Consider the following 24990-nt stretch of genomic DNA (forward strand, 5'->3'; position numbering starts at 1 on the left):
ACGAGCGTAGCGACCGTCGGCCAATCCGCGCGCGCGAGGGAGTCGTCGTCGTCGCTCCCTCGGCTCTTTCCCTTGGAGTTGTGTTTTCAAGTAAAAACTTTGACACCGTCCGCGTCCGCCATTTTTGGGCCAACCCGGCCAACTATGAAACGAATGTCACCCCACGTGCTCTACGTGGCGGTTTTTAAAATGTAGTCTCTACACTGGAAACAGCTTTTTAAAACTAGGACTTACATTATTTCCAGTCAACCTTTATCCAGAAATCGGAAGGATTCCGTTTGGTGGATTCTGCATAGGATTTTTCCACTCTTTCGGTGGCTCGTTATTCTTGATGTTGATCTCCCATACTTTTTTTTTAATATTATTGAATATTATGCAGCATCGAGATCCTCGCCAGGACTCGGTATACGTGATATCTCGTGCAAGAGGCGCGCCTAAAGTGTACACGCTTGATCCTCAGGGTTCCTCAGCTCCAGGTTCCAGTTAGTCCAGTTGGAGCGATCAACCGGATCAACGCGCAAGCGAGCAGGCAGGCAGGCAGGCGGCAGGCGGCAGGTCTAGTTACATAATGCAGGCATCATGAACGTGTTGATACCGACGTGTTCAAAGATGGTCGGGATAATGCCGTACGCCTGTAGAAACGGTCTACGTCAAGTGAGTGTGCTGCGTCGAGGATATCAGGGGACGCACGTACTCATCTCTTACCGTGACTTTGTAACCCTTTTTTTTTTGCCTGGTGCATGGCGACACACGGTGTCACCAGCTCTCTGGAACAAGCACATCTTTCAAGTGTCTTGCTTGACGTATCTTGTTTTTTTTCCAATTTTTAGCTTTGTGTAAAAGATGGAATGGAACATAAAAGTGTCAAGTTCTTTGCATCAATAATTAACGTTGACACATAAAAATTATATTTTAACAAGATTCGTTATGTCCCTAGACAGCCATAAGTCTGTCAAAAACAGATTCTGCAAAGTTCTCGTTGCGAATCTTATCTGGTGGAGTGCCAGCAGAAATAGTATAAAATTTGTTATATATGATGGACTGTGCTGGATACACAACTATATAGAATCTCGTCATTTCGTAATCATGTAATTGGAATATATTACGTCAGTCGCAATATCTTGCTTAAATCTGCTGGCAAACTGCTGGTGTACTCTCGTAACGTTTTGCTTACTGAATAGCCTTTAGCTTGAGGTTTGAACGTTCATAGGTCAGAGCTTTGCGCACCACGGTGGTTCAAAATGCTGAGGCCAAGCTTAAGACCTTCTCGATTTACCGTTGGAATCCAGACAAACCTGATGAGAAACCATATATGCAGAAATATAAAGTTGATCTGAATAGGTAGGTTTTATTTCATCGACCGTATTAAATATTTTCGTGAACGTCTCTCTCTCTCTCTCTCTACGTTCGTTTCCAGCGTTTGACGTATCTTTTCCAGTTGCGGCCCAATGGTACTGGATGCGCTAATTAAGATTAAGAACGAGATTGATCCAACATTGACATTTCGTCGTTCTTGTCGGGAAGGTATTTGCGGATCTTGCGCTATGAATATCGGAGGAACAAACACCCTGGCGTGTATCAGGTATCGCGCGTGTCACAGCCACCGTATATATTATAATATTACTGCTTGTGTGTGATACCTTGAGGATATAAATTTTTCTATTCTATTTGACTTGTACATCTCAAGTCATGCATGGAAACTACATATCCAAGATCAAGATGATCGTAACGTTAAACTTTGCTAGTGAAATGGAACGAGATGTCGCGTACTAAAAGTTGAATACGTGTGTTTTAGCAAAATTGATAACAGCGCAAGCACGACATGCGAGGTTTACCCTTTGCCCCATATGTATATCGTCAAAGACTTGGTCCCAGATTTAAATAATTTCTACGAGCAGTATCGCAATATACAACCTTGGCTGCAACGCAAGGACAAGAAGGATACTGGAAACCAGCAGTATTTGCAGAGCGTAGAAGACCGTAAAAAGTTGGTGAGTGCCGAGAGCGTATTATTATATTTATTTGATTTTCTATTTTAATTATACAGTTACACACCTCTTTAATCTAAAACTAAATGTACAATCCACGTTTGATTGACACACAGGATGGTCTCTACGAATGTATTCTCTGTGCTTGCTGCAGCACTTCTTGCCCGTCCTATTGGTGGAACGGTGATAAGTATTTAGGCCCTGCGGTACTTATGCAAGTAAGCGCGTCTTAATATTACGCTGTTTTTTAAATGAGATACGTAACGGAATACGCACGTATTGACAAGCGCGTTTGAGGAAAAACGACAAGTGAAAAATTCTTTAAGAATGACGTGAGCACATAAAAAAATTAGTCAACACACATCTGTAAAACACACAACGCTTGTACATGTGAGAGATAAATGAACGTGAAATATTTACAACATCGTGATGTGCTCTGATATGCTCAGTCCAACCTCGTGGAATTTTTCATCATTTATATCATTTTCTTCTTGGATTTTTCAACCATCATTATTTTCATTAGGCTTATAGGTGGATTATTGATTCGCGTGATACTCAAGCAAAGGAGCGTCTAGAGAAATTAAAGGATCCATTTTCAGTTTACCGTTGTCATACGATCATGAATTGCACGCGTACTTGTCCAAAGGTGAGTTTACGTCACATTAGGATTTGTGTGTTTTTTTTTTATGCTTTGCGCTTCGTTTTACTCTGGACAAATGTTTCAGTAGTTTTTCTCACAACGAATAAATTTTAAATTATTGATATAATACTGATCACTCTCTCTAGTAGCAGCGTATTAATAATTTATTCTGCTTACTCAAATCTCGATTATTGTTAGACCTTATTTTTCTAGTCACTCACGGCATTTTACTCTCTCGTTTTTAATTAATGTTCCTTTATGTTTATATTTGATAAAATTGTGAATTTAAGCTGCATAAATATTAAGAAATTATAAAAATAATCAGTTATTTGGAATCTGCGGACACGTAAACAAGTTAGAGAACAAATAGTAATGTACAATATAATTCTTAAGAAACTAATGAAACACGTGCAAAATAAAGGCAAAGCTCGTTACTTGAAAGATTAAACACGCATTAAATCAAAGCGCGCAAATATTTTGTGCAGGGTCTGAATCCCGGAAAGGCGATAGCGGAAATAAAGAAACTGTTGGCTAATGTTAGCCAGAAGCCACAACCGGATCTCGCCGCGTCGGGATCTTCCTAGTAAAAGGACGACCAGGTAGACGTATCGAGTTGTATACATTTGTCTTATGTCGTACTACGTGCAGCCAACATGTACGTAGCGGAATATTTCATACGACCGGAAATATGCAGATCCACGAAATAGCAGTTGAAATGTCCTAGAAATCGAAAGATTAGTCAAACGCTACTTGTAAATAAAACAAGCTTTCCACACATGGACGTATATTATATGCAGTACGTATTAATATAGCGGAGCAACCCTTGGAACGAAAATTATTTGTATTATGCTTGATCAGTTTAATATTTTCACGGTTCGGCGGCCATCCGAATCCTTGCTGTCTCACGCGATCGCGTGTGTACCTCAGCGGTGCGTAATGTTATACCGAATATGTCTTCGTGGTAACGATTTTCATCCTGAAAAAATCCAAATCCATATAGTGCAGCAAAACAATAAAAGTGCACAACAGTATTTATGCTGTTGTGTTGCTGCTTTAAGAAAAGAATAATATAATATACGAAAGAGATGTACCCTCAGTGTCAACATATATGCCTCGACTTCTTTGTCCGTCATTCGGCTATGCGTTTGTATGATCTGTTTTAAGGTCTGATAAACGTCTTCCGCCATCGTGCAGTCACCGCAAACGTAGAAATGGCCGCGCTCATATACCACCATTGTGTAAATTTGAGGCGCTTCCGCTTGGATCAAATCTTGCACATAGGTCTAACATTTGTAAAAGATGCAAACTTAAGTTCATATATTTTACATATATGTATACATACATACATATGTACGTATGTATAATCTTACGGGTAATATACGGGAGATTCTTTTTCTGTGACCTTAGATCTATAAAATACGTTACATCGTTATGTACCTTCTTAATACCAGGCTCTCGGGACAATGCTAAAAACACTTTATCCAAAACACCGGCCTCCAACATTTCTTTTTTCTCTTGTCTGTATAGATCCAACGTTCTTTGACGACAACCAAAGAAGAGCCAAATCTTACCAAATTTTTGATCTATAAAAATATCGTACGTTTACATAGTGTTATAATGGTGTGTCATAAGAGTATTTGATATTAAACGTTTCAAATGCATATAAAATAAAGAGATATGTATGAGAAAAACACTCGTACTCTGCTCAAGTTTCATCTGAACAAATCGATGATGCCAGAAACCTCGGAAAGGGGCAATTCCAGTGCCTGGTCCCACTAATATCATTGGTGCTTCAGTTTCCGTCGGCATATAAAAGTTTGGTGCGCTTAAATATTACGTGCGGATTATATTCAACGTAAGATCTTTGTAAGTTTGCACGTTTACGTAACACAAAAACGTGTCATTCTTTACCTTCGCACAAACACATACAGCAACTCTCCCTCAGATATTTCCCGCAGATAATTGGAGCAAACGCCGAAATGTACTGGCCCAGAGCCGTCTAAAATTAATTTATTAAATATAGTGGAAAAGATATTATATATAATATCAGTTTCGTATTAACGTAAATGTGCATAGATTATGGGGATAAACGTCTTCGAAATGAGAAAGAAAACGAAACCAAGAAAACCAAGAGGCTTATAAATACTTTGCGCTTGATATTGCACCACTGCGACTGTCAGGTGTATTTGTCCCTGGTGTACATGTGGAGCTGATGAAATGCTGTAAAATCTCGGTTGTAAGGGTGTTAGATGAAGCAGAAGCAATGGAGCAAATGGAGTAACAGATGGAAATTCATCCAAAACTTCGGCCAAATTAGGATACTTCCAATGTCTCCAATCCTCGTAAGCCGCTGGATCCTATTCCAAGAAGAGACGTTTTCGTTAACGTTTCCAAGTTTCGCTGTATATATATATATATTTTTTTCCAACGTATCATGTTTAATGTTGCTGTATATGTTTAATAACGTGAGTTAAGAAACCTTTGTAAAACGTCTTGAAAATTTCAAGTTCTTTCACGCTCTAGCCATTTTAACGTGGACGTAATACGCATGTTATATAGTTTTGAGACAACGTTAAATCAGGACGTAATATGAAGACGAATATTCGATGAACAATATTCGAAATATATACTTTTTTCTTTCATGTCTTACTGTATTTTTATAGCTTAAAACCTCAACTTTTTATCGCCGTAACCCTTCTCAACGTCTACCGTTCGAAAAAAACAGCTACATTTATACATTTTACATATTTACATATTTACAGAGGCCAGAAGATCAAGCTGCGTCCGTTCTTTCGCGTTTGTAGCTATCGAGGCAAAGTATCTCAACAGATTCGGCGTAGGCGGCGTCGTGATATCCAGAAATCGAGTTAACAACATCCTGAAGGAATTCGGTAAATATCTGTCGTGAGGTATCCACGTTTTTACAATTCCTAGAAAAAGCATAGGTATTAGTTGCGTGTGTAATACAAAAGAGAAAGGAGAAAACGTGATATCCACACCATTAGGAGTATGTGCTTGTTTCTGCATTTGCAGTTCGATGGAGGTATCAGGATCGAAAGTGGACTGTACACGGTGCAAGATTTTCTCCACGAGATTCGCACGATTGCACGCAAACACACCCAAGTGATCTCCGGGTTTATAAGAAATATCCATGCCCACTATGTCGTCCAGTTCCAGAAGCAATGTCGTACCGCTGGACTCATCGCGGCTCAAGTTGGTCCTTCGAAGCATCGTGCACATTGTCACGTTTCTGTTATGGCATTTGTTTAATGCTTTGGCGATCGGTTGAGGATCCGCTTCTACAAAACGGACTGTGGCCGCGGACACGGCTTCGGAACCCAGAGACAAGGCTACTTCCAATAACGTATCGTCGTCGTCCAAGCAAAAGGTTTCGCAAGCGATCGCAAAGATATCACCCGCCCATTTCCGAAAGGTCTGCTCCTGACCACACATCTCGTCACCCTGGGCCAAACGCGCCAATCGCTCTCCCCCCAATTCGCCCAACAAGTTGTCGACGTAGCGACCGAACGCACAAAAGTTCGGATACGCGGATGATCCCAATGCAAACACAGCGAATCTGACATTGCTGAGTGGTCCAAAGGTATCCTCGGTTTGCGAGTCCGTCGTAGAACCACGCAAGGAATCAAGTCGATCCAATTTCTTCGACCCGCTCACTTCCGTTTGGCTGTTGGCTTTGATAAATGACTTGGAGGTCGCCAAACTGAACTTCGTCTCGCTGTTTTTTAAAGAAGCGTCGTTCATTATCATCGCGTACAAATTTTGCGCAAAGACCTCTCCATTTTCCGGCGGGTCGCCGTTTCCAAAAGTAGACGTTATCACCAGCAATAGGGCCTCGTGTTCTATGTTACTGATGTCATATTCTTCCATCGAAAGTACCTGGGAATGAAAAGCGTGGCCCAGTAATTCTCCCAACTTTTCCGCATACATTTGGGACGTGCCGGTTTCCGTGGCAAACAGAACGGTCGCTTTTATTCGACGCGATAACGCCCGTCCGAACAGCTTGGACGTAAATTTCACGGCTCTCGCAATCTGCTTGAAGTGAAACTTCCGTCTTGGTTTTTTCGACGTTGCCTTCTTGTCGTCGCGTCCTTTCTTCCATATGTGAGTTTTCCAAGCTGGGTCCTGGGCATCGTAAGAGGGCTTCAAATGATAAAGCGCCATTTCCTGGTGAAATACCGGCGTAGCGGATCCAGATATCGGCGGCACGATCCACAGCCAGTCGGCGGGACAACCGTTTCGGAGACGCATCTCGTTTTCGTAATGTTTCATGAAAGATTCCGAAGCGGTATGGTGATCCACGATCGTCACGTTCTTCATTTGAAAGCTGTGCAGTACCGCGACGTTAGCTTCTATCATCGCTTTATCTTTCCACAATGATGTAGATGTCCTTGTGTCTAGACCCATGTTGGTCGCTATTGTCTCGAGCATATTATATCTTTGAGCATCGCATAAATCTCTAGAGCCAATCTCGGTGCTCATGTACCAGCCGTTGAAAGGTGCCGCGGTAAACACTAAACCTCCGCAATCGAAAACCATTCCAGACACGGCCGGCACGGCGAACCACTTGAGACCCAATTCCTCAAACCACGCGTATCTATTGTCCACAAGTACATACATATTATACATATACTTCGTATATAACAACGTCATCATCTTCTTCGACAAACGCGTACACGTAACACTGTACACGTTTTTAATCAACAAATCTCTGAATATCTGAAGCATTAGCTACGGAAAAAAAAGGTATCTATATTATCTGTTCGGTTTATACCCCCATGCACGTTCAACGTTTGTCAACGTTACTCTCTCCGTCAACGTCGTTCATACAAAAGTCTTTTATTTCCTTCCAAACGTAAAATTAAAAAAAGTGCAGTTAAGACAAATAAACTAGTATAAGCTTTTTATATTGTTCGTGCACGACGTAAATAGTTTTATCAAATAAATAAAAAATATAAAAAAGACTTTTTTGGAAACATTACATTATTTAATAAAAGCTTACGTGGGATGACTAAGAGGTACTTCGAATACCAAGTCGTTAGGAATGTCAAAATAATCTGGATCGTGCCCATTGGCAGATAAAACCAATGGCAGTATGTCAAATCTGGTTCGTGCCCCTTTCCATCCTAATTTCATGCAAACCTATCGAAAGAAAACACGAGTGCCTACGTTAAATTATTTTCGAAACTCCTTTATAGAGAATTTTTTGTCAAGTTAGACATTTTTTCGGTTTAATAAATAATTAAAAAAGAATTTAGATCTCATAAATATATATGAATATATATATATATATATATATATATATATATATATATATATTCTGACCTCTGTGAATTCTACGTTCGCAGGATCACCGTGAATGGTACCATCTGGATTTTTGTATCCCGCATAATTGATCAATTGCGTGTTCCATACTCTGTAATCATGTTTGCCATCGGTGCGCTGCGGAAATATTGTTATTGCGGATCTGAAAACGTGTGCATATAAATATACGTAGGTATATATATCCTGCACGTAAGTACACCTGGTAGTATTTAAAATGTTTCGAGTTCTTTATACGTTGACGCTCTATACCTTATAGCTTTATCCATGATATAAACGGAAAAGGATACGTCGCTGTTTTGATTTAATATCTGTACATCTCTAGATAGCGAACGTTAGAAACAAGTACGCTATAAAACTCATATAAAAACTATCTGCATTATAATTACACTCTACCTGATATTTCCTTTATTTGTACTGTACTTGATATGATTGCACAAAGCCTCGAACATGCCACTCGTGGTTGTAACGTAACGGCAATCAAAAACCTGCAAGTGCATTTTGTTTGTTTTATAAACAAATGTAACTTTTTTTATATCTATGAACCATTCATGATAAATGTTGTTCTTTTTTCTACGATGGTACACATGTATGAACAAGTTATAATGTAAAATGAACCTGTAGCTTTGACCACTGTATGCGACCAATGCATCTTGCAGCATTCCGCCAAGCCAACTTTGCGCCAAAAACCAGTTCCGTTTCCGTTAACTGATACGTACCAGTGGAACGCACTTCTCTCTGCACACTCTCCAAACGTGCGCGATGAGCATCGCTATTTAATCTACGAGAGTCGTCCAAACATGAAGAAAAGCTCATGATTTACTAGAAGGGATCTTCAAGCAATATTCGTACATCTATGAATACTCTGACAGCTTTAATACCTTCTGATGGAAGTGAAATATTGCTCCAAAAAATCAGTTGCATGAAGCAAGATTTCTTCTTTCGTGCGTGGATCTGTTCCATGAGTTGGCAGCTGCATTACGCTACCAAGACAGACTTGGCCCGTGCAAAGGATTTTCTAGAACGTTGTCAAATATTTTATTTTTATCGTTTACTACATATTCTTTATTTTCATGTAAACTATATATACATATCAAAATACAGTTGAAAAGAGAACAAAACGTACAATGAAATAGTCCCGCGTAATCTGTAATAATACGTCTTGAAAAAAAAAAAAAAAAAAAAAAAAAAAAAAAAAAAAAAAAACCAGGTCGCAAGCACTCGTCATTTTGACGTCACGTGACATCAAAAGACGTCAAAATGATAGACTTTTGACGTCACGTGACGTCAAAATGGCGAGTGCTTGCTACCTGTGGGTACGGATTCTATATGAAGCAACGAATCACAGATATGATTTTCTCATGCAAAACTTCATCAAAAATTCGGTTTTGAAAATTGGATTAAAAATATCTTCTCTGATGAAAAATATTATTTTTAAACTTGGACAATCTTTAATTATATTATGACACATATCATCCGCGATGCATTACAACAGCTATCAAAATACAAATAAAACGAAATCAGCAGCCCATTAAAAAAATTATAGAAAATAATAAAAGTTATGGAATGAACAATAAAGTATCAATATTCGTACTATTTCTTTAATAGAGAGAATGACGTGTTTTCTTTCATATTATATTCACACACACACACACATTAGTATATTAATACGTAAAATAACGTTGCACACGTATGTCGCTGCATATAGGATACGTATACAGAATCAAAAAAGGCCGTACAACGTTTTTAACTTTTAAAAGAGAATTAACTTTTTTTTAAAATAACTCCGTAAAAATATTTTGTTGCTTTCACGTTTTAATTTTTTTTTCCACATCACGTCCTACAGTCAGTTGTTAAAAACGTTCATGCGCGGTTTCTAAATAACGCACGACTCTACGTCTTAACATCCCTAATCATATACTGTCGATTTTCAATATTAAAAGTTTTTTTCTCCAAAATACCTCGGCATTTCTCACGTGCAAGGAATCAAACGCCTCCGTCTTGTCCGCGAGATTCCTGAGTTTCGTTGGCTTTCTTTGATGAGGTGTTCCGTCGTGGTCTTTCATTTTTGCGTTTTAGCGTTTAACTGCGTCTGCCCAACGCACACTGGCAACCAAGCGCGACGATAAGGAGGAAAGGACGAGAGAACAGAGCGCAGAGATGACACAACGCACAGCATCTCACGTGCCGTCATCTCACATGCGCCAGCATGCGCGCAACATTGATCCATTCCGCTTGTCCTCGGGACGTTTGCGAGATCAATCAACGGGAACAGGACTTGTCGCGTTGAGATGAAAATTTTTGATAACGTCACAGCCTGCAATCTCTGTTAACGTTCCATATATTAATGCCATTATTTTTGTTATTTCCAAGATTTTAATAATAATGATACGGATGAAATACGTGATAAAATAATAATAATAGCAATACGTAAAATATATGATGATATTATAATAGGATCACACTCAAGTCACATAAAATCGCGATTTTGTATAACATTACATGTAATACAAACGTATTATTCGTGCTCTATTATATAAAATATTATTAAATAATACGTTATTATTATTATATTAACACAAGTGATTTTATCAAGAACCAAATATCTGAATGTACACCTTAACGTTGAAGATGTAAAAGAATGTTAAGAGCGTTACGGCGTTAATCTTTTTTTCTCAAGGTCATACGTTTTAGCTTGAAAGTTTATGTGATTTTTTAATAAAATAACATTTAAATAAATGTTTTATAGCTAGCACTTCATATTTAAGTCATATTGTTTGATATATAATCATTTAAGCTCGAACGTGTAGTAACGTCGTGGGTTTCTTGCATCTGCTACTAGCAAGCTAAATTTAAAAAAAAATGCACGGTTCTCTATTTTAACAAATCAAAGGACATAACATTGGATTATATTGAAGAATAAACGTTTGTAAAACGTACTTTCAGCTATTCGACATGTCTCATTGAACAGAATCTGCAACTCCGTAGTACCAAAAGTGACAAAGTTACATATATATATATATATATATATATATATATATATATATATATATATTTGTTTATTTTATAACTCACCTACGGGTATTGTGATGAATTTACAAGAAAGGGAAAAAGAGAAGATGGATGTGGGAGAGATAAAGCGGAAAATCGAGGTACATTTGGTTAAATGTTGTAAGACTTGAAAAATATATCACTGATGTTTACAACTTTTATATTGTCCCGTATTTTTTAAATATCCATTCCATATCCGGTACAAAAATATACGTGCGCATACGATTTTAATTATCTATCATAGTTGAGGAACAATCCCACTTCATAGATCTCTCAATAGCCATTTTCCACTTGGAATATCGAAGATCTCTCTCTAAAATGAAAACAAAAAGTTTGTATGTTCGTATCAAGTATTTTTATATATTAATATAGGATAAATATATATAGGACACATATTTACCATCTTCACCAATCTCGGGTGAAAATTTCGTTACTTGAGATGCATCCACTTCGTTTATATCAATTAAACCCACACCAATGCCAGCTAGAATGGCAGCACCTAATGCTGTCGTTTCAACCATGTTTGGTCTCACTGTTTGCAACGTAATATAACGTAAATAATAAATTAAAAAATTATTTAATGGATTTAAAAGAATATATATATCGTTTGCTCTCACCAACAGTAATTCCGGTTAAATCCGCCTGCAATTGCATTAACAAATCGTTCACAGTCATGCCGCCATCAACCTGCAGAGTCGTCAGTTTTGTTCCTGAATCTTTTACCATTGCTTCCAATATGTCTCTCGTTTGGAAGCAAACTGCTTCTAATGCAGCTCGTATGATGTGATATTGCTGCGTGTCCTCGGTAATACCACAGATTACTCTGTTAACGTGCGATAATATATAGATAATATGAAGATGCTCGCGTATACACACCGCGGAGAACGCTTGACACGCTTACACAACGGTAGAAGGAAAGAAAAATGTCAAGTGCAATACCCGCGCGCATCCTGTTGCCAATAAGGCGCGTACAGCCCCGAAAAGGCCGGTACGAAATACACGTCGCCAGAGCATCTTACACGCTCTGCCAAATCCTGCGTTTGCGTGATATTACTGAGAATTTGCATGTTGTCTCGCAGCCAGGATAAAGCAGCTCCAGCAACAGCGACAGATCCCTCTAACGCGTAAACAGGTGGAGCGTGTGCGATTTTGTAAGCGACCGTAGTTATCAAGCCTTGCGTCGAATCGACTTTCTGCAAAACATTTTTATACCTTTACGTACGTTTGACATAAGAACGTACATCATGGAAATACACGTTTATATTTCAAGGAAATACATTTTACATGTATCACATGTATGACGTGTTCTCTGTCATACATACTGTATTTCCTGTGTTGTAAAGCAAAAAACATCCTGTGCCATATGTAGCTTTTGCTTGACCAGGTTTCAAGCATAACTGGCCAAGGAGAGCGCCTTGCTGATCACCCACACACTGCAGAGAACAAAACAAAATTTCATATACGTGAGCACACGCGTTACTTCTTTTACTTTCAAAGGCATTATAAAAATAGAAGAAGATTTTTTTCAACTTAAGGCGAAAAACCGCTGTCTTCGATCGAAATTTTTTCGTTTTACGATACTTGAAAACATACGTCCATTTAAAGAACGGCGTGCTCTTAAAATGCTGAAAAAGGACGACGTGCAACTATATATATGCACGTACGGTACTACGTTGCTACCTTTTAAATAAAATACGTTTTCTGCAAGTTTCTAATATCACTACTGGCTCTCAATAAGAGAGCGTACTTAAATAGTCTGTAAATAAAAAAATGCACAGATACACGTCTCAGATGCATACTCACACCTGCTATAGGTATGCCCGTGAGAACTTGAGGATTTGAAACAGAGCCGTAAATCTCTGCGCTGGATCGTATCTCGGGAAGGATGTGTTGCGGAATGCTGAAGAAGCGGCACAATACAGGATCCCACTTCAGTGTATCGATATTCATCAGCATCGTGCGTGACGCATTCGACACATCCGTAACGTGCAACTGGCCCTTTGTGAGATTCTGAACGCGAGAAACATTCAGCGATGAGATACCGACGTTTTTTTGTTTGCTTCTTGAACTTAACGCACATTTACCCAAATGAGCCACGTGTCAATCGTTCCGAAAGCACACTTCTGCGCATCTGTCGCTTGCTTCACGCGTGGAATGTTATCTATCAACCAGCGTATCTTGAGAGCGCTGAAATAGGGAGACATCGGTAAGCCGCATAGAGGTTTCAAGTACGTCTTATTTCTCGTTTTGTTGGGAATTTTATCAAGTACATCTTCTAGAGTGGTAGTTGTCCTCATATCGTGCCATACTGCAAAAATAGTAAACTTTATTTAATATTATTTACGTCCTTTTTTGGGTAGGACAGGAGATGACGTTCTCACGCTATAGTCGCACGCTGTCGTAAACTATTACACGACTGGAATACGCTGTCGTTAAAGCTCAAGAAACAACGTCGTTTCCTATAGTCATTTTTTTTATACCAATTGCATTATGCAAAGGCTCGCCGGTCTCCTTATCCCACACCAGCGTTGTTTCCCTTTGATTAGTAATCCCAATAGCTTTGATATCCGAAACTGACATGCCAAGCGTCTTCAACTTTTTCACCGTCTCTTCTATACATGTTACGACAGCTTGTAATATTTCCTTCGGATCTTGCTCCACCCATCCCTCTTGAGGACATTTCTGCTTGATTTCGATCTGATGCAAAGCAACCACCTTCCTGCGTAAAACGTCAAACACCTAAGACGTAAAAGAGACGTTTTTTTTATTTCAAATAAGCGAGGTCTGTGTTTACAGGTTTACACACTGCCAAGACGTGAGACGTACGCCTCGTCGAGTTTATCTTACCAAAAATCTGGCGCTACTCGTTCCCTCGTCGATAGCACCTATCAAAGGCCCGTTTTTTTTAACGTTCTCAGGCATCGCGGCTTTTTACAACTTGGAAAGTCACGTTCTTACGTTACGTTCCATTAAGAGGTGGTATATACGACGACAAACACTTAACCTTTGTCACATTCTATTGCGCAACGTTGGATAGATACACGCGTTCATATATATATATATATATATATATTTATATTTATGATTAGACTTTTTCGTCGTTGTTTATCGCCTCGTTTGAAAAAAAAGTTTGTATTTATCTAAAGAGGATTTGAGCCTCTGCTAAAACGGTTCGAGTCTCCGCTAAAGTGATTTGCGTCGAGTCCTTGCTAAAGTGGTTCGAGTTTCCGCCAAGTGAGCTGGAACTTGTTAACGTCCGTTTTTCCCAAATATCTTAATTAATTTAAATGTATCAAGTATCAAGAAAAATACGCAACTTCGAAGTACTTTTAAAGAAGGGTAAATAATGATGTAGAATGAGATTTTTTAATACGTCGCAACGTGGTACGTTAAGAAGGGAAAATATTTTGTGCACGTCCGCACTTGCAAGTTTACAAGTAAACGTTATCAATAAAAAATATCTTACCCAAAAAGCCCAATTAAAAAAATTTGTTAATGCAGTTTGAACTTGTATACGTGATTTTTATTCGAAATACGTCCATTTCTTATAGTTTTGTGACAGAACTCAAAAAAGGCAATACGACAAAGATATTAGGAGAGAGGGACAAAGAGAAGACTGGACGAGAAAGTGAGAAGAGACAGCAGGAGGGAGAGGGGAGGGGAGAAAGAGAGAGAGAATAGAGCGAGGAATGCAAGAAGATGGGCAATAATAGAATGAGATAAAACAAAATCTGTTATGACGATGACCGTGCGTGATAATGTAAAAAAAAAATATAACGTTATTATATATTACTCGTACATGCATGATATTTCATATATGGAAACAGAAGTCATTGTAACCCCGTGGGCAGTCAAGCAGTCAATAAAAACTAAAAACAACCAACTATATCGTTCGTCGCACTCTCTTCTGGACTGTAAGCAACGTTTCTCGATGCTTCCGGTAAGTCTTCGTTTAATACTCAAACAATGTCCATAGCCGTCAAGAGCTGCTTCAATTGAGAAAATCTTATTCCTGCCGCATCAGTCGCGGTTATGGAAGTGGCATTAATGTTCGGTGTCTTCGTCCCGTCGGGCTCCGACTGAATACTCGCTTCGTAGTGACATTTGTCACATTTGAAAAAAAATTCCGTGAGTAATCCGCGACGACGATGCGTGACGAGCGTCCAGTACTTGAATTGACACGCGCGTCCACGCGAGTGCGTGTTAAATGTCCTATGAATCTCGCTCCACATGAAAGAGAAATTTACAATGGAACGACGCGTAGGTACATCTTCTTGAGTACTACACGTGTTCGTAGAGCAGGTATTATTAATAACGATTTCCTTCTTGGCCTCGGAATGTCCACAGCTTCGATTATGCGTGCTTTCTTTCGCATGGCCCTCTGTTTTTTCCACCTTATCTACATTAATGAAAACCAAGTCCTCGTTGTCCTCGCAATATTCAGCGGTTTCATTACATCCGCCTTCTTTCTCTCTCTCATATCTCTCTGTTTCATTTACCTTACCTACGTAAGCCAAAACTAAACTTTTATCATCCTCAAGATATTCAATATTTCCACTGCAAACGCCTTCCTCGTTGTACGTTTCACGTTGTCCTTCATTCGTATCCGTTGGTTCTTCCTTTATTTGGTGACGCGGTATCATTTCAGTCGTGATCTCACGCGTCGTTACATTGGATGGAAGTTCAACGGAGTTTAGAGGATCGGTAGATTCCGTATTCTCAGTTTCACGATCGACTTGCCGGCGTTGTGCCATCTGTTTCAGCATCCTTCGCCTGGAACCAGACGTGAAACGTAAATAAATATTAAACGTACATCGTTATATATAGTTGGAATATTTCAAGAATATTTCAAATAGATTTCTAAACGAAGTAAAAAGCTAAGAACACAACGCACAAGGAATCGTTCAAACAGATTTCTGAGATTTCTAAATACGAGGGTTGTGGAACTTTCCAGGCCGCGCGTCACTAACTGGTTTGTAACGCCACCTCATATACCTTCTCACCCATCCTTTCTTCCGCGAGAGCCTATGCATATGTGGAGGCAGTTTCTTTGCGCAATATTTTGATCGTTAAAATTTTATACGTATATAGACGTAAGAAAAGTAATAAAATGTTTCGTACGCAAAGAATAGCGTACGTTCGGGTACTTTTCAACAACGGAACACAGCCGTATCGTCGCTTGTTAGATCTGAAGCACTGCTTAGCTTTTTACTTCACCCGCTTCACCATCGGCGCAGAATGTAGGATAGTCACAGTTTCGTAAGAAGAAGAGAGAAACACAAAACAACGCCGCACGCCACAGTCTCGGCTGTCGATGTCGTACGATTATCAGAGACTCCAGGAGCCAGGAGTATAGTCCAGAGAGAAGGACGAAAGTGATCACTCCCGCGTTTTGACTACCGACGTCCCGTAGGGGCCGTAGGTATAGGTGGTATTCGTGCACGCGTTTGTTGCAAACCATAAAATCGTAGACATAGCACGGAAGAGAAGCAGAAAATCGTGCACGCGTTACATACGCAGGATTCGGTAACGGCCAAAACGCGGGAATGACCACTGACCTCTCTCTCACATCCATTTCCTCTGTACCTAATACATATACATACATACGTATATAAACAACGAGAAACATCGTATGTTATATATTTGTAAACGTGTAAATTTGTAAAAAAAAAAAGGACATTTGTAAAATAATGCCCACTACGTATATAGCGCTAGCCTTATAAAAAATTAAGTCAGAAAATGTAACCATTTCCTCTGTAACGCTTCGTGTACGTAGACGTACTACGGTGTTGTGTGTCCAACAAAAAAAATTTGCCCCTCCCAAAAAATAGTAGAATAACTCACACCTCAAAATATAACGTCTTCTTCGAGAAAGTCTTTTTTGACTAAGTTGTAGCCTACTTTTACATCCCATTGTGTCACAATATCTCTGAATTTCACTCTGCTATGTTGTGCAGCGAAAACAACCGGTAAAACGTGTCGTGATTACGATATGTACTTGACCATATACTTGACGACTCTGTTGACAACTGACAACTGACAACATACATATTATGGTCGTGACGGCGGTCACACGGACTGATATTTTCCGCGTAAAGGCCTATCTACATATAAAAAGACGCAGAACGCGAGTCGCAAGCACACACACAAGGTTAGATTGTGTGCGTGGCACTGCGTGGTCTTGCGACTCGCGTTCTGCGTCTTATGTAGATAGGCCTTAACGCGTCGCGCGTAACCAATCAGAGACTGAGAGATGATTTCTTCAAGATGTAAAAATTGTCCAATCACAGTCGATTATTCTCCTCACATTTGCCTGTAATTGGTCAATTTCTTACGGCTTGAGGCTTACTACAGCTTACTACAGCTATTGTAGATCGGGCATTATAGTTCACATGGGCCATTTTAAGCGTAAAGGTGCAAATTCATGGGACGCTCGTTTCAGCGTATCGCGAAATCACGTGATTTCGCGCTGACGCTAGCGTCAAGCAAAGAAAGCTGGATTTTCTCAGCTTTAGCGTCAAAGCCAAAGCAGCGCGAAGACGCCGAAATTTTGACGCTGTTTTCCTTTTCATGAATTTCAATTGACGCCGACGTCACGTGTGGTCGTGCGACCTTCTTGCCGCTGAAAATGAGCGTCGAGCGTCAGCATGAAAAGGCACCTTTAAAGTGCGATTTTATTGACGCTAGAAACCAGCGGCAGCGTCAAGAAAATGTAGCAGGGGAAGAAGTTCAGACCGTCTCAACTTTTTAGCGTACCGCAAAATTCAACAGAACTTCTTCCCCCCCCTACATTTTCTTGACGCTGCCGCTGGTAGCGTCAATGAAATCGCACCTTAATGCTGCGTTCCCACTATACGCGTCGCGCGTCGCGTCACGACGCCGCGTCATGAGTTATCCAATCAAAACGTTTCATTTTACGACGTCATTTCCGACAAGATCTTGCGTCAAAAATAAAACGTTTTGATTGGATAACTCATGACGCGGCGTCGTGACGCGACGCGCGACGCGTATAGTGGGAACAAGGCTGAGTTTCCACGGAGCTGACGGAGCGCGTCACGCGTCGCGTCCGTCACAAGTTAAGCCTCTTGCACAATGCTAGGCAACAGGCAATAGGAACAGGGAATAGAAATCAGAAATCATATATAAATGCAGAATAAACAGTGACATAGGCAATAGACACAGAGTTTCCGTCATGTTGGAAATTCTGCGCCTATTGCTTGTTGCCAACCAATCATAGTATTCGAATTTTGGGGTTGTAATTAACGATTTTTTGGTTATTTCCTGTTCCTATTGCCCGTTGCCTAGCATTGTGCAAGGGGCTTTATGCTTATGTTTCGGCGCTCGGCAAGTTTGTCTGGCGCGACCTTTAAAGACCGCTGAATCACGGAGCATCTTATGTAAGTTAATATGGCGACTTTATGCTATATGCTCCGTGGTTTAGCGGTCTTATGCCTATGCATATGCAATATTGTGTGCGCAAGGCCCTTAAGCCCCTTGCACAATAAGCGATAGCGATAAGCCGTTTGCCGTTGCCGACAATGCCGCGACAGCTATACTTTTATCAGAGAAGGTGGGTGGTGAGAGGAGGCAGAGCAGGAGAAAGAGGGAAAGTAAAGGCGGAAGAAAAAGGCAAGATGGGCAATAATAGAATGTGATGAACGTGATGTGAATACGACATTGGCTAATAAGTTTATAATGTAAAATAGACATTTATTATATATACAATGCTTAATGTATGGAAATGTAAACGATGTAACTGAAGAACACTGATATCTATTTCTACCAAAGTACGTTAATTTTTTAATCTTGGTTCAATACTTTTTTTATCTTTTTTTAGTCCTAAGAATTTAACTTTTCATCGCTCGAACGGCCGTCGGCCGGTATGTACCTTGAAAGTTTATGGGATCCGACCAAACACTCGCTTCGTAGAGACATCTTTGACACTTGAAAAAAAATTCCGTGCGTAATCCGCGATGAGTAAAATTTACGAGCTTCCAATACTTGAATTGACAATCAACTACACGCGTGTGTTCCTTAAATGTTCTATGGATCTCGCTCCACATAAAAGAAAAATTTACAGGGAAACGACCTGTAAGAATATTTCCTCGAGTCTTATCCTTCTTGGCCTCAGATTCTTTTTCATTTTTTCCAGAGTTTAATGTGCCGTCAACCAGCGTCTTGGTCTTATTGTTGGAATGTTCAATGTTTTGGTTATGCATATCTTTTTTCACATGGCCCTCTGTTTTTCCTACTGTATTATCTACCGTATTAATGGAAACCAACGCCTTGTTGTCCTCGCAATATTCAATGGTCTCATTACACGCGCCTTCTTCCTTGTATCCCTCTGTTTCGGTTTTCATCCTATCTACGTTAATAAAAACAAACGTTTTATTGTCCTCGCAATAATCAATATTTCCATTGCAAACGCCTTCCTCGTAATATGATTCTCGCTGTCCTTCATTCGTATCCGTTGGTTCTTTCTTTATTTGGTCACAGTAATATTCAGTATTTCCACTGCAAACACCTTCCTCGTTGTACGTTTCTCGTTGTCCTTCATTCGTATCCGTTGGTTCTTCCTTTATTTGGTGACACGGTATCATTTCAGTCGTGATCTCAGACGTTGTTACATTGGGTAAAAGTTCAACGGACTTTAGAGGATCGGTAGATTCCGTATTCTCAGTGTCACGATCGACTTGCCGGCGTTGTTCCATCTGTTTCAGCATCCTTCGCCTAGAACCAGACGTAAATATATATATTTAAAAAGAAATATGCTATATTTTAGATAGATTTTTAAATGCTGTATGTGAACGTAAAGCTAAGAACAACAAAGAAGATTTCAAACAGATTTCTAAATATGAGGGTTGAGGAACTTTCCAGGCATCACGTTACGTCAAATGGATTGTGACGCCACCTCGTACAAACGTTACCCAACTTATCGAACAACCTTGAACCCTCGTACCTTCTCACCCATCCTTTCTTCCGAGAGAGAGCCTACGCATATGTGTGGAGGCAGTTTCTTTGCGCTAGATTTTGGCATTAAAAAAATTTATATACATATATAGACGTAGGAAAAATAATAAAACGTTTCGTACGCAAAGAATAGCGTTATTTCTGATTCACCTGTTTAATGTTAAACTTTATAAATTAATAAAAATATTTGTATACGCGTTACACGTAATCATTTTAAAAACGTAGTGTACATATACGTGTGTGTTAACTTTAAATGTACGTAAATGTTCTTTTATATATATATATATTTTAAACGTATAACATTTTATTTTCTATACATAAACGGTATTTACGCAAATATCATGAAATAAAGATTAAATATAAGTGATATACCGTATGTCTATCTAAAACATATTACACTAACGAATCCTTTTTAGCCTAGCGCGGTAATCTTCTAGCTGAGAGAGATTTTCTTTGAGAGAGGGAGAGAGTTTTTAGAGTCCTTTCCCATTTTTCTCGCCATTTACTAGATCAACAATATCAAAGTAAATTCTTGCAAATCAGTGTGACGTTATAATATATAACGCACAATCGTAAGATGATCATTATGCTATTATGCGTACGTATTAATCTCAAAAGAATTAAAAATCACTGCAACAAATCTGCTCACGTTTAGCCAATCAATATGCTTGACGCATTTATATAGGACAAATGAAATGTTATCCTACGTCCTACCGTCCTACCTAATATGAGATAGGACTCTAAACTCTAATATGAAAAATAGAAAGAGATGTACGAGAAAAAAAAATATTTTGGGAAAGATCGCGCATTATCTCTTTTTTTCTTTAATAAAAGAAAGAGAAGAAAAACGCAAGATATAGGGAGCTGTCAAAACTCAAAATGTTTTCTCTGTTTAACCAACTTAAGAGGATGCTGGAGTGTCTGCTAAATTCTATAATAGGAAAGTACCCTCATCTAAATGGAATTAAAAATGTCGATAATTAACGACATTTTTAATTTCGTTTCCCACACACACATTATCGTACATACATTCAGTTCAGTTCAGGACATAAACATGTATCGGAAATACATGAAAGGATCGCATATGTATGTACACACATACATGCGGTGGTTGCGTTCCGATATTCACTGTCAGTATTAGAAATCTTTAGTTTACGTCATGTACACTATAAATTTTCAGTCTGACATTCATTTTACCAGAGAAAAAATATATATTAGTATATAATATATATGTATGTTATTATAATACCTTCTCACCCATCCCTTCTTCCGGGAAAGTCTCCGGTCAGATAAACCCCGATACTTTTTCTTACTGTGTACTCCCATTTAAAAAATTATATATATAGGTGTAAGAAAATACATTTATTGCACAAAGAATAGCACGTTATTTTGGATGTTTTCTAGCAACGGAACATAATCATACCACAAGTGACAGTATTAACAGTGTCGATTGCTGTCAGCTTGTAGCAGTTGTGGTTGTGGCTGGTGTGGTTAGGTTAGGTTAGGTTAGGTTGTGGCTGGAAAGCTACTTAGCTTTTCTACTTCACCGCTAGAGTGCAGGATAGTACGCGAAAACGAAAACGCTTGTGCTGCGCGGTTGGCAGTGAGAAGCGGTGCTAGGTGCTAGCTAATAAACATTGGGTGCGTTCAGCCGATACTCTGCTAGCCTAGCACGCGTGAGCAGTCGCTCGTTTTCGCTCGTTTCCTCTCCTTTTAATCCATTAGGTCAAAGGAGAGGAAACGAGCGACGAGCGACTGCTCACGCGTGCTAGGCTAGCGGAGTATAACCTAACCGTTATACTGCTACCAGTAAATTCCTAACCTTCATTTCCAGATCTTAGGTCGGAGAAGAAAATCATTTTAATTGATATAAATATTTGTTGTTAGAAAAGACGACGCGCTCGAGGTTTTCTCGTGTACCGACGAGCAATGCAAATGGAAACAAGTACAGCAAAAGGCTCTGGAAAATTATAAACCAGCTCCTCTGCTTGCTTTTCTCAGCTCAGAGAAAAGAGAACGTATTCTTAATAATAACAGCAAAAAATCTGCTGAAAATAATGAAACAAAAAAAGAAAAAAATTCTGAAGCTGGAAATTTTCCAGAAAACCAACACCACCTTATTTGTTTCCGGAGTCGTGCTTCATCAGCTTCTGCTACACTTGGAGTTTTTCTTGTAGCACTGCTTGGCAACGTGCACGATGGAACAGCAGTTGTCTTCGAGCGTCTCGTTTTTGAAACAACATCTGTCGTCAAATTATTCACAATTAATTATCATTGAAAATGTATCATTTATACACATTCAAAATCTCAGAGTGGCTAATTTTTCCTGTCAAAAATTAACTCTCTTACCTGGCAGTATATAATCCTCTTTCTGGAAATGCCGTGAACACGCTCTCATATAAGAGGTCATTTTCTCCATTTTTAATGCATTTTTCCAGGCTTCGAAACGATCACCGTTCTCTAAATTGCCAAAATGATTTTTGACACATACGAAGAACTTATTAGGCTTAGGAAAGTGACGAAATCGAACATTTAACGTTCCTTGGGCATTACGCGTATATAATACATACTTCCCATAATAGACCGATGACTCTCCGTAGGGTGAACCAGTTCGGGTACTTTGTCGACTTTGTTATGGATAATAGATGTATCGTCGTCAAATATTGTTGGTACAGCGGAACTGTGTAGACGAGGACGCTGAAATGGAACCTGACGGAAAAAAGAAATACGCCACGAAGGAAATATAAAAAGAACGTATGTGTACGTGAAATAAAAATGGAAATGAAAGACAACTGCACGCGTGCAAATAAGTTAGTTTTCGTATATTAACGAAAACTTGGCGATGAAACTTACGTTTGCAATAACCTTTCCATTTGCATCATGTTTGATGTAGCTCCTGATAATATAATGTGCTTCAAAATGCTTCTCGCAAATAGTGTGCGTTTTTTTAAATGCCACTACACCAGGAATAGCGGCTTTCCATTTTTTTCGCATCTCTATATCTCTCGGCACTTTAAACATAGACAATTTCTTTTTCTTGGTTTTGTACGATTTACATTTCGGTACTGCGCACGTTACAACCATTTTGCACTATTGGATAAACGACGTAGGCACACAAATTAGAAATTTCAAAATTATCAGCTCAGCGGCTGTTACTAAACAGTCACCTTACTAAATAGTAGCGACACGTGGTGGCGATATCATAAATTATAAAACCTGCTTCAAAATATGGGCGCGTTCAGCAGGCCAAGCCGCTGAGCAGCAGTCGAACGTCGAACGTGCGTGGCTCTTCTAGAACCAACCGCACGGCCCCATTGTGTCTGCTGAACACGGCCAATAAGCGAGCTACCCCCACCACTAAGGCTGGTATTCATAAGTCGGTTCTTATAATGGAGGATTCACACCGCGTCCGATGTTTGACGTACGACGATCCGACATCCAATAGGAAATTTTTGTTTCTAATAATAAATTCTGTTATTGGATGTCGGATCGTCGTACGTCGAACATCGGACGTGATCGGACGCAATGTGAATCCTCCATAAGGCTCGTTCTTCGTTCAAGACCGTCTTAAGGCCCGGACACATAGAAAAACTTAAGCAGTAAAACTCAAGCAGTAAGCAAATCAGCCAATCACAGTCAAGAACTTAAGGCACGGCCCTAAGCGGTAGCGAATCCATACCGTTGATTTTTTACCGCTTAAGTTTTACTGCTTAAAGTTTTTCTATGTGCCAAGACCCTTAAGGCCGGTAATGCCGGTATTCATAGTCAGATCTTATTTCAAGACTGTCTTAAGTAATGTCTTAAGGCTGGTATTCACAGTCTTCAAGACCGTCTTAAGTAATGTCTTAAGACGCTAATACGGCTCTGTGATTGGTTCGTGACATCTTAAGATTAAACTTAAGACGGTCTTAAATAACTATGAATACCGGCCTAAGATGCTAATATGCCCGATCTACAATAGCTGTAGTAAGCCTCAAGCTGTAAGAAATTGATCAATTACAGGCGAATGTGAGGAGAATAATCGACTGTGATTGGTCAATTTCTTACATCTTGAGGCTTACTACAGCTTACTACAGCTATTGTAGATCGGGCAATACGGCTCTGTGATGCTGGGTCTACACGGCGAGTCGCAAAGTCGTGAGTCGCCGTGTAGAGTGTAGACCTAGCATGATGTTCGACGTACGACGATCCGACATCCAATAACAGAAATTATTATTAGAGACAAAAATTTCCTATTGGATCTCGGATCGTCGTACGTCGAACATCGGACGCGGTGTGAATCCTCCATTATGAATACGGACCTATGAATACCGGATACCGGCCTAAAATTCGGCCACCAGAGTTGCCCTGTGTATGTATATGTACAACTCTCGGAAACAGTTGACGTCGAATCGACATTGAAGTGCCGATAAGACAAACGTGTTAATCATTTCCCTCGTAATCACGTTCCTGTCGGTGAGTCACGCTTCCTCTGCAGGCGGCTCTGGCTTCCGTGTAAAAAAAGAATCAACCGGCCCGTCTATAATACCCGTTTAGTTCAATCTATGGACAACTCGTGGGCGGAAAGGTTTTTACGGCGGTGGCGACTGGCGACGAGCGGAAGCAAGGGGGGACAGTGTGACAGGACTGACAGGAGGCGTGACTCGAGATACGACGAGTTATCGAATCACGGCTGATCGCAGCGGGGACATTTGTCAGGGGAGCGCGCAAACGAACCACGAACCTTCAAACGGTACGGTAGCCTTGCTCAGCCTTGCTTGCGTGGAATAAGGCCCTCGGCCCTCCCTCCCGTGATCGTCCCTGCGACCTGCGAGCCTGCGACGGCTGCGACTCGTCTCCCGTGAAGATCATCGTCGGCAAGCGCGATGGAGACGTACGAGAGCGTTCTCCTGGTCAAGTCCGAGGTGTTTGTCTTCAAAATTCCGCCAAGGTCGACCAACAGGGGTTATCGGTAAGCGCGCGTGAGACGTGAGACTGTGAGACGCCTGTCCAACGCGACGT

The 24990-nt window shown here is 39.9% G+C and overlaps 5 protein-coding genes and 2 long non-coding RNA genes across 16 annotated transcripts; 3 read left to right on the top strand and 4 right to left on the bottom strand.

Moving 5' to 3' along the window:
• Positions 1–468: 468 nt before the first annotated feature.
• Sdhb (Succinate dehydrogenase, subunit B (iron-sulfur)) lies at positions 469–3405 on the top strand. Of its 2 annotated transcripts, none has more exons than XM_077416334.1 (7): positions 469–690; positions 1211–1341; positions 1439–1582; positions 1796–1991; positions 2105–2206; positions 2512–2634; positions 3114–3405. In XM_077416334.1, the coding sequence occupies exons 1-7, from the start codon at positions 580–582 to the stop codon at positions 3210–3212; spliced, it is 906 nt and encodes a 301-aa protein (XP_077272460.1). In that variant the 5' UTR covers positions 469–579; the 3' UTR covers positions 3213–3405. The 2 variants fall into 2 exon arrangements, with proteins under 2 accessions (XP_077272460.1, XP_077272461.1); XM_077416335.1 differs by having other exon boundaries at positions 477–654.
• On the bottom strand, positions 2665–11187 carry Nos (Nitric oxide synthase). 5 transcript variants are annotated; one of them, XR_013258561.1, is made up of 15 exons: positions 9930–10187; positions 8850–8986; positions 8587–8749; positions 8365–8456; positions 7972–8113; positions 7649–7788; positions 5628–7243; positions 5389–5558; positions 4775–4985; positions 4540–4627; positions 4329–4453; positions 4066–4211; positions 3720–3911; positions 3429–3604; positions 2665–3348 (listed from the first exon to the last, which is right to left on the bottom strand). XR_013258561.1 is itself a non-coding variant. In XM_077416324.1 (14 exons), the coding sequence occupies exons 1-14, from the start codon at positions 10032–10034 to the stop codon at positions 3497–3499; spliced, it is 3435 nt and encodes a 1144-aa protein (XP_077272450.1). In that variant the 5' UTR covers positions 10035–10187; the 3' UTR covers positions 2665–3496. The 5 variants fall into 5 exon arrangements, 3 of the variants coding, with proteins under 3 accessions (XP_077272450.1, XP_077272449.1, XP_077272452.1); XM_077416324.1 differs by having other exon boundaries at positions 2665–3604; XM_077416323.1 differs by having other exon boundaries at positions 2665–3911; positions 9930–10300.
• Gk1 (Glycerol kinase 1) lies at positions 11163–14089 on the bottom strand. The gene is made up of 9 exons (XM_077416331.1): positions 13867–14089; positions 13500–13758; positions 13104–13327; positions 12823–13029; positions 12342–12452; positions 11959–12212; positions 11637–11842; positions 11420–11551; positions 11163–11332 (listed from the first exon to the last, which is right to left on the bottom strand). Exons 1-9 carry the CDS (start codon positions 13939–13941, stop codon positions 11247–11249), a joined length of 1554 nt encoding a protein of 517 aa, XP_077272457.1. The 5' UTR covers positions 13942–14089; the 3' UTR covers positions 11163–11246.
• Positions 14090–14223: 134 nt separating this feature from the next.
• LOC143903014 (uncharacterized) lies at positions 14224–14770 on the top strand. Its single transcript, XR_013258565.1, has 2 exons — positions 14224–14358; positions 14571–14770. It is a non-coding gene; the product is annotated as an uncharacterized LOC143903014 (long non-coding RNA).
• Positions 14521–17792, bottom strand: LOC143903013 (uncharacterized). Of its 2 annotated transcripts, none has more exons than XM_077416336.1 (2): positions 16866–17168; positions 14521–15792 (listed from the first exon to the last, which is right to left on the bottom strand). In XM_077416336.1, exons 1-2 carry the CDS (start codon positions 16931–16933, stop codon positions 14979–14981), a joined length of 882 nt encoding a protein of 293 aa, XP_077272462.1. In that variant the 5' UTR covers positions 16934–17168; the 3' UTR covers positions 14521–14978. The 2 variants fall into 2 exon arrangements, 1 of the variants encoding a protein (XP_077272462.1); XR_013258564.1 differs by having other exon boundaries at positions 15782–16605; positions 16866–17792.
• An 893-nt stretch (positions 17793–18685) lies between these two features.
• LOC143902966 (uncharacterized) lies at positions 18686–23294 on the bottom strand. Of its 4 annotated transcripts, none has more exons than XM_077416249.1 (6): positions 23157–23294; positions 22843–23079; positions 22560–22698; positions 22339–22449; positions 22106–22232; positions 18686–19749 (listed from the first exon to the last, which is right to left on the bottom strand). In XM_077416249.1, the coding sequence occupies exons 2-6, from the start codon at positions 23071–23073 to the stop codon at positions 18867–18869; spliced, it is 1491 nt and encodes a 496-aa protein (XP_077272375.1). In that variant the 5' UTR covers positions 23074–23079; positions 23157–23294; the 3' UTR covers positions 18686–18866. The 4 variants fall into 4 exon arrangements, with proteins under 4 accessions (XP_077272375.1, XP_077272376.1, XP_077272374.1 ...); XM_077416250.1 differs by having other exon boundaries at positions 23162–23282; XM_077416248.1 differs by having other exon boundaries at positions 22843–23280.
• Positions 23295–23426: 132 nt separating this feature from the next.
• On the top strand, positions 23427–24705 carry LOC143902927 (uncharacterized). The gene is made up of 2 exons (XR_013258537.1): positions 23427–24444; positions 24526–24705. It is a non-coding gene; the product is annotated as an uncharacterized LOC143902927 (long non-coding RNA).
• The last annotated feature ends 285 nt before the right edge of the window (positions 24706–24990 follow it).

This window comes from Temnothorax americanus, unplaced genomic scaffold (assembly GCF_048541705.1).
Source record: "Temnothorax americanus isolate GAGA-0224 unplaced genomic scaffold, ASM4854170v1 Scaffold42, whole genome shotgun sequence".
Taxonomy (NCBI): domain Eukaryota; kingdom Metazoa; phylum Arthropoda; class Insecta; order Hymenoptera; family Formicidae; genus Temnothorax; species Temnothorax americanus.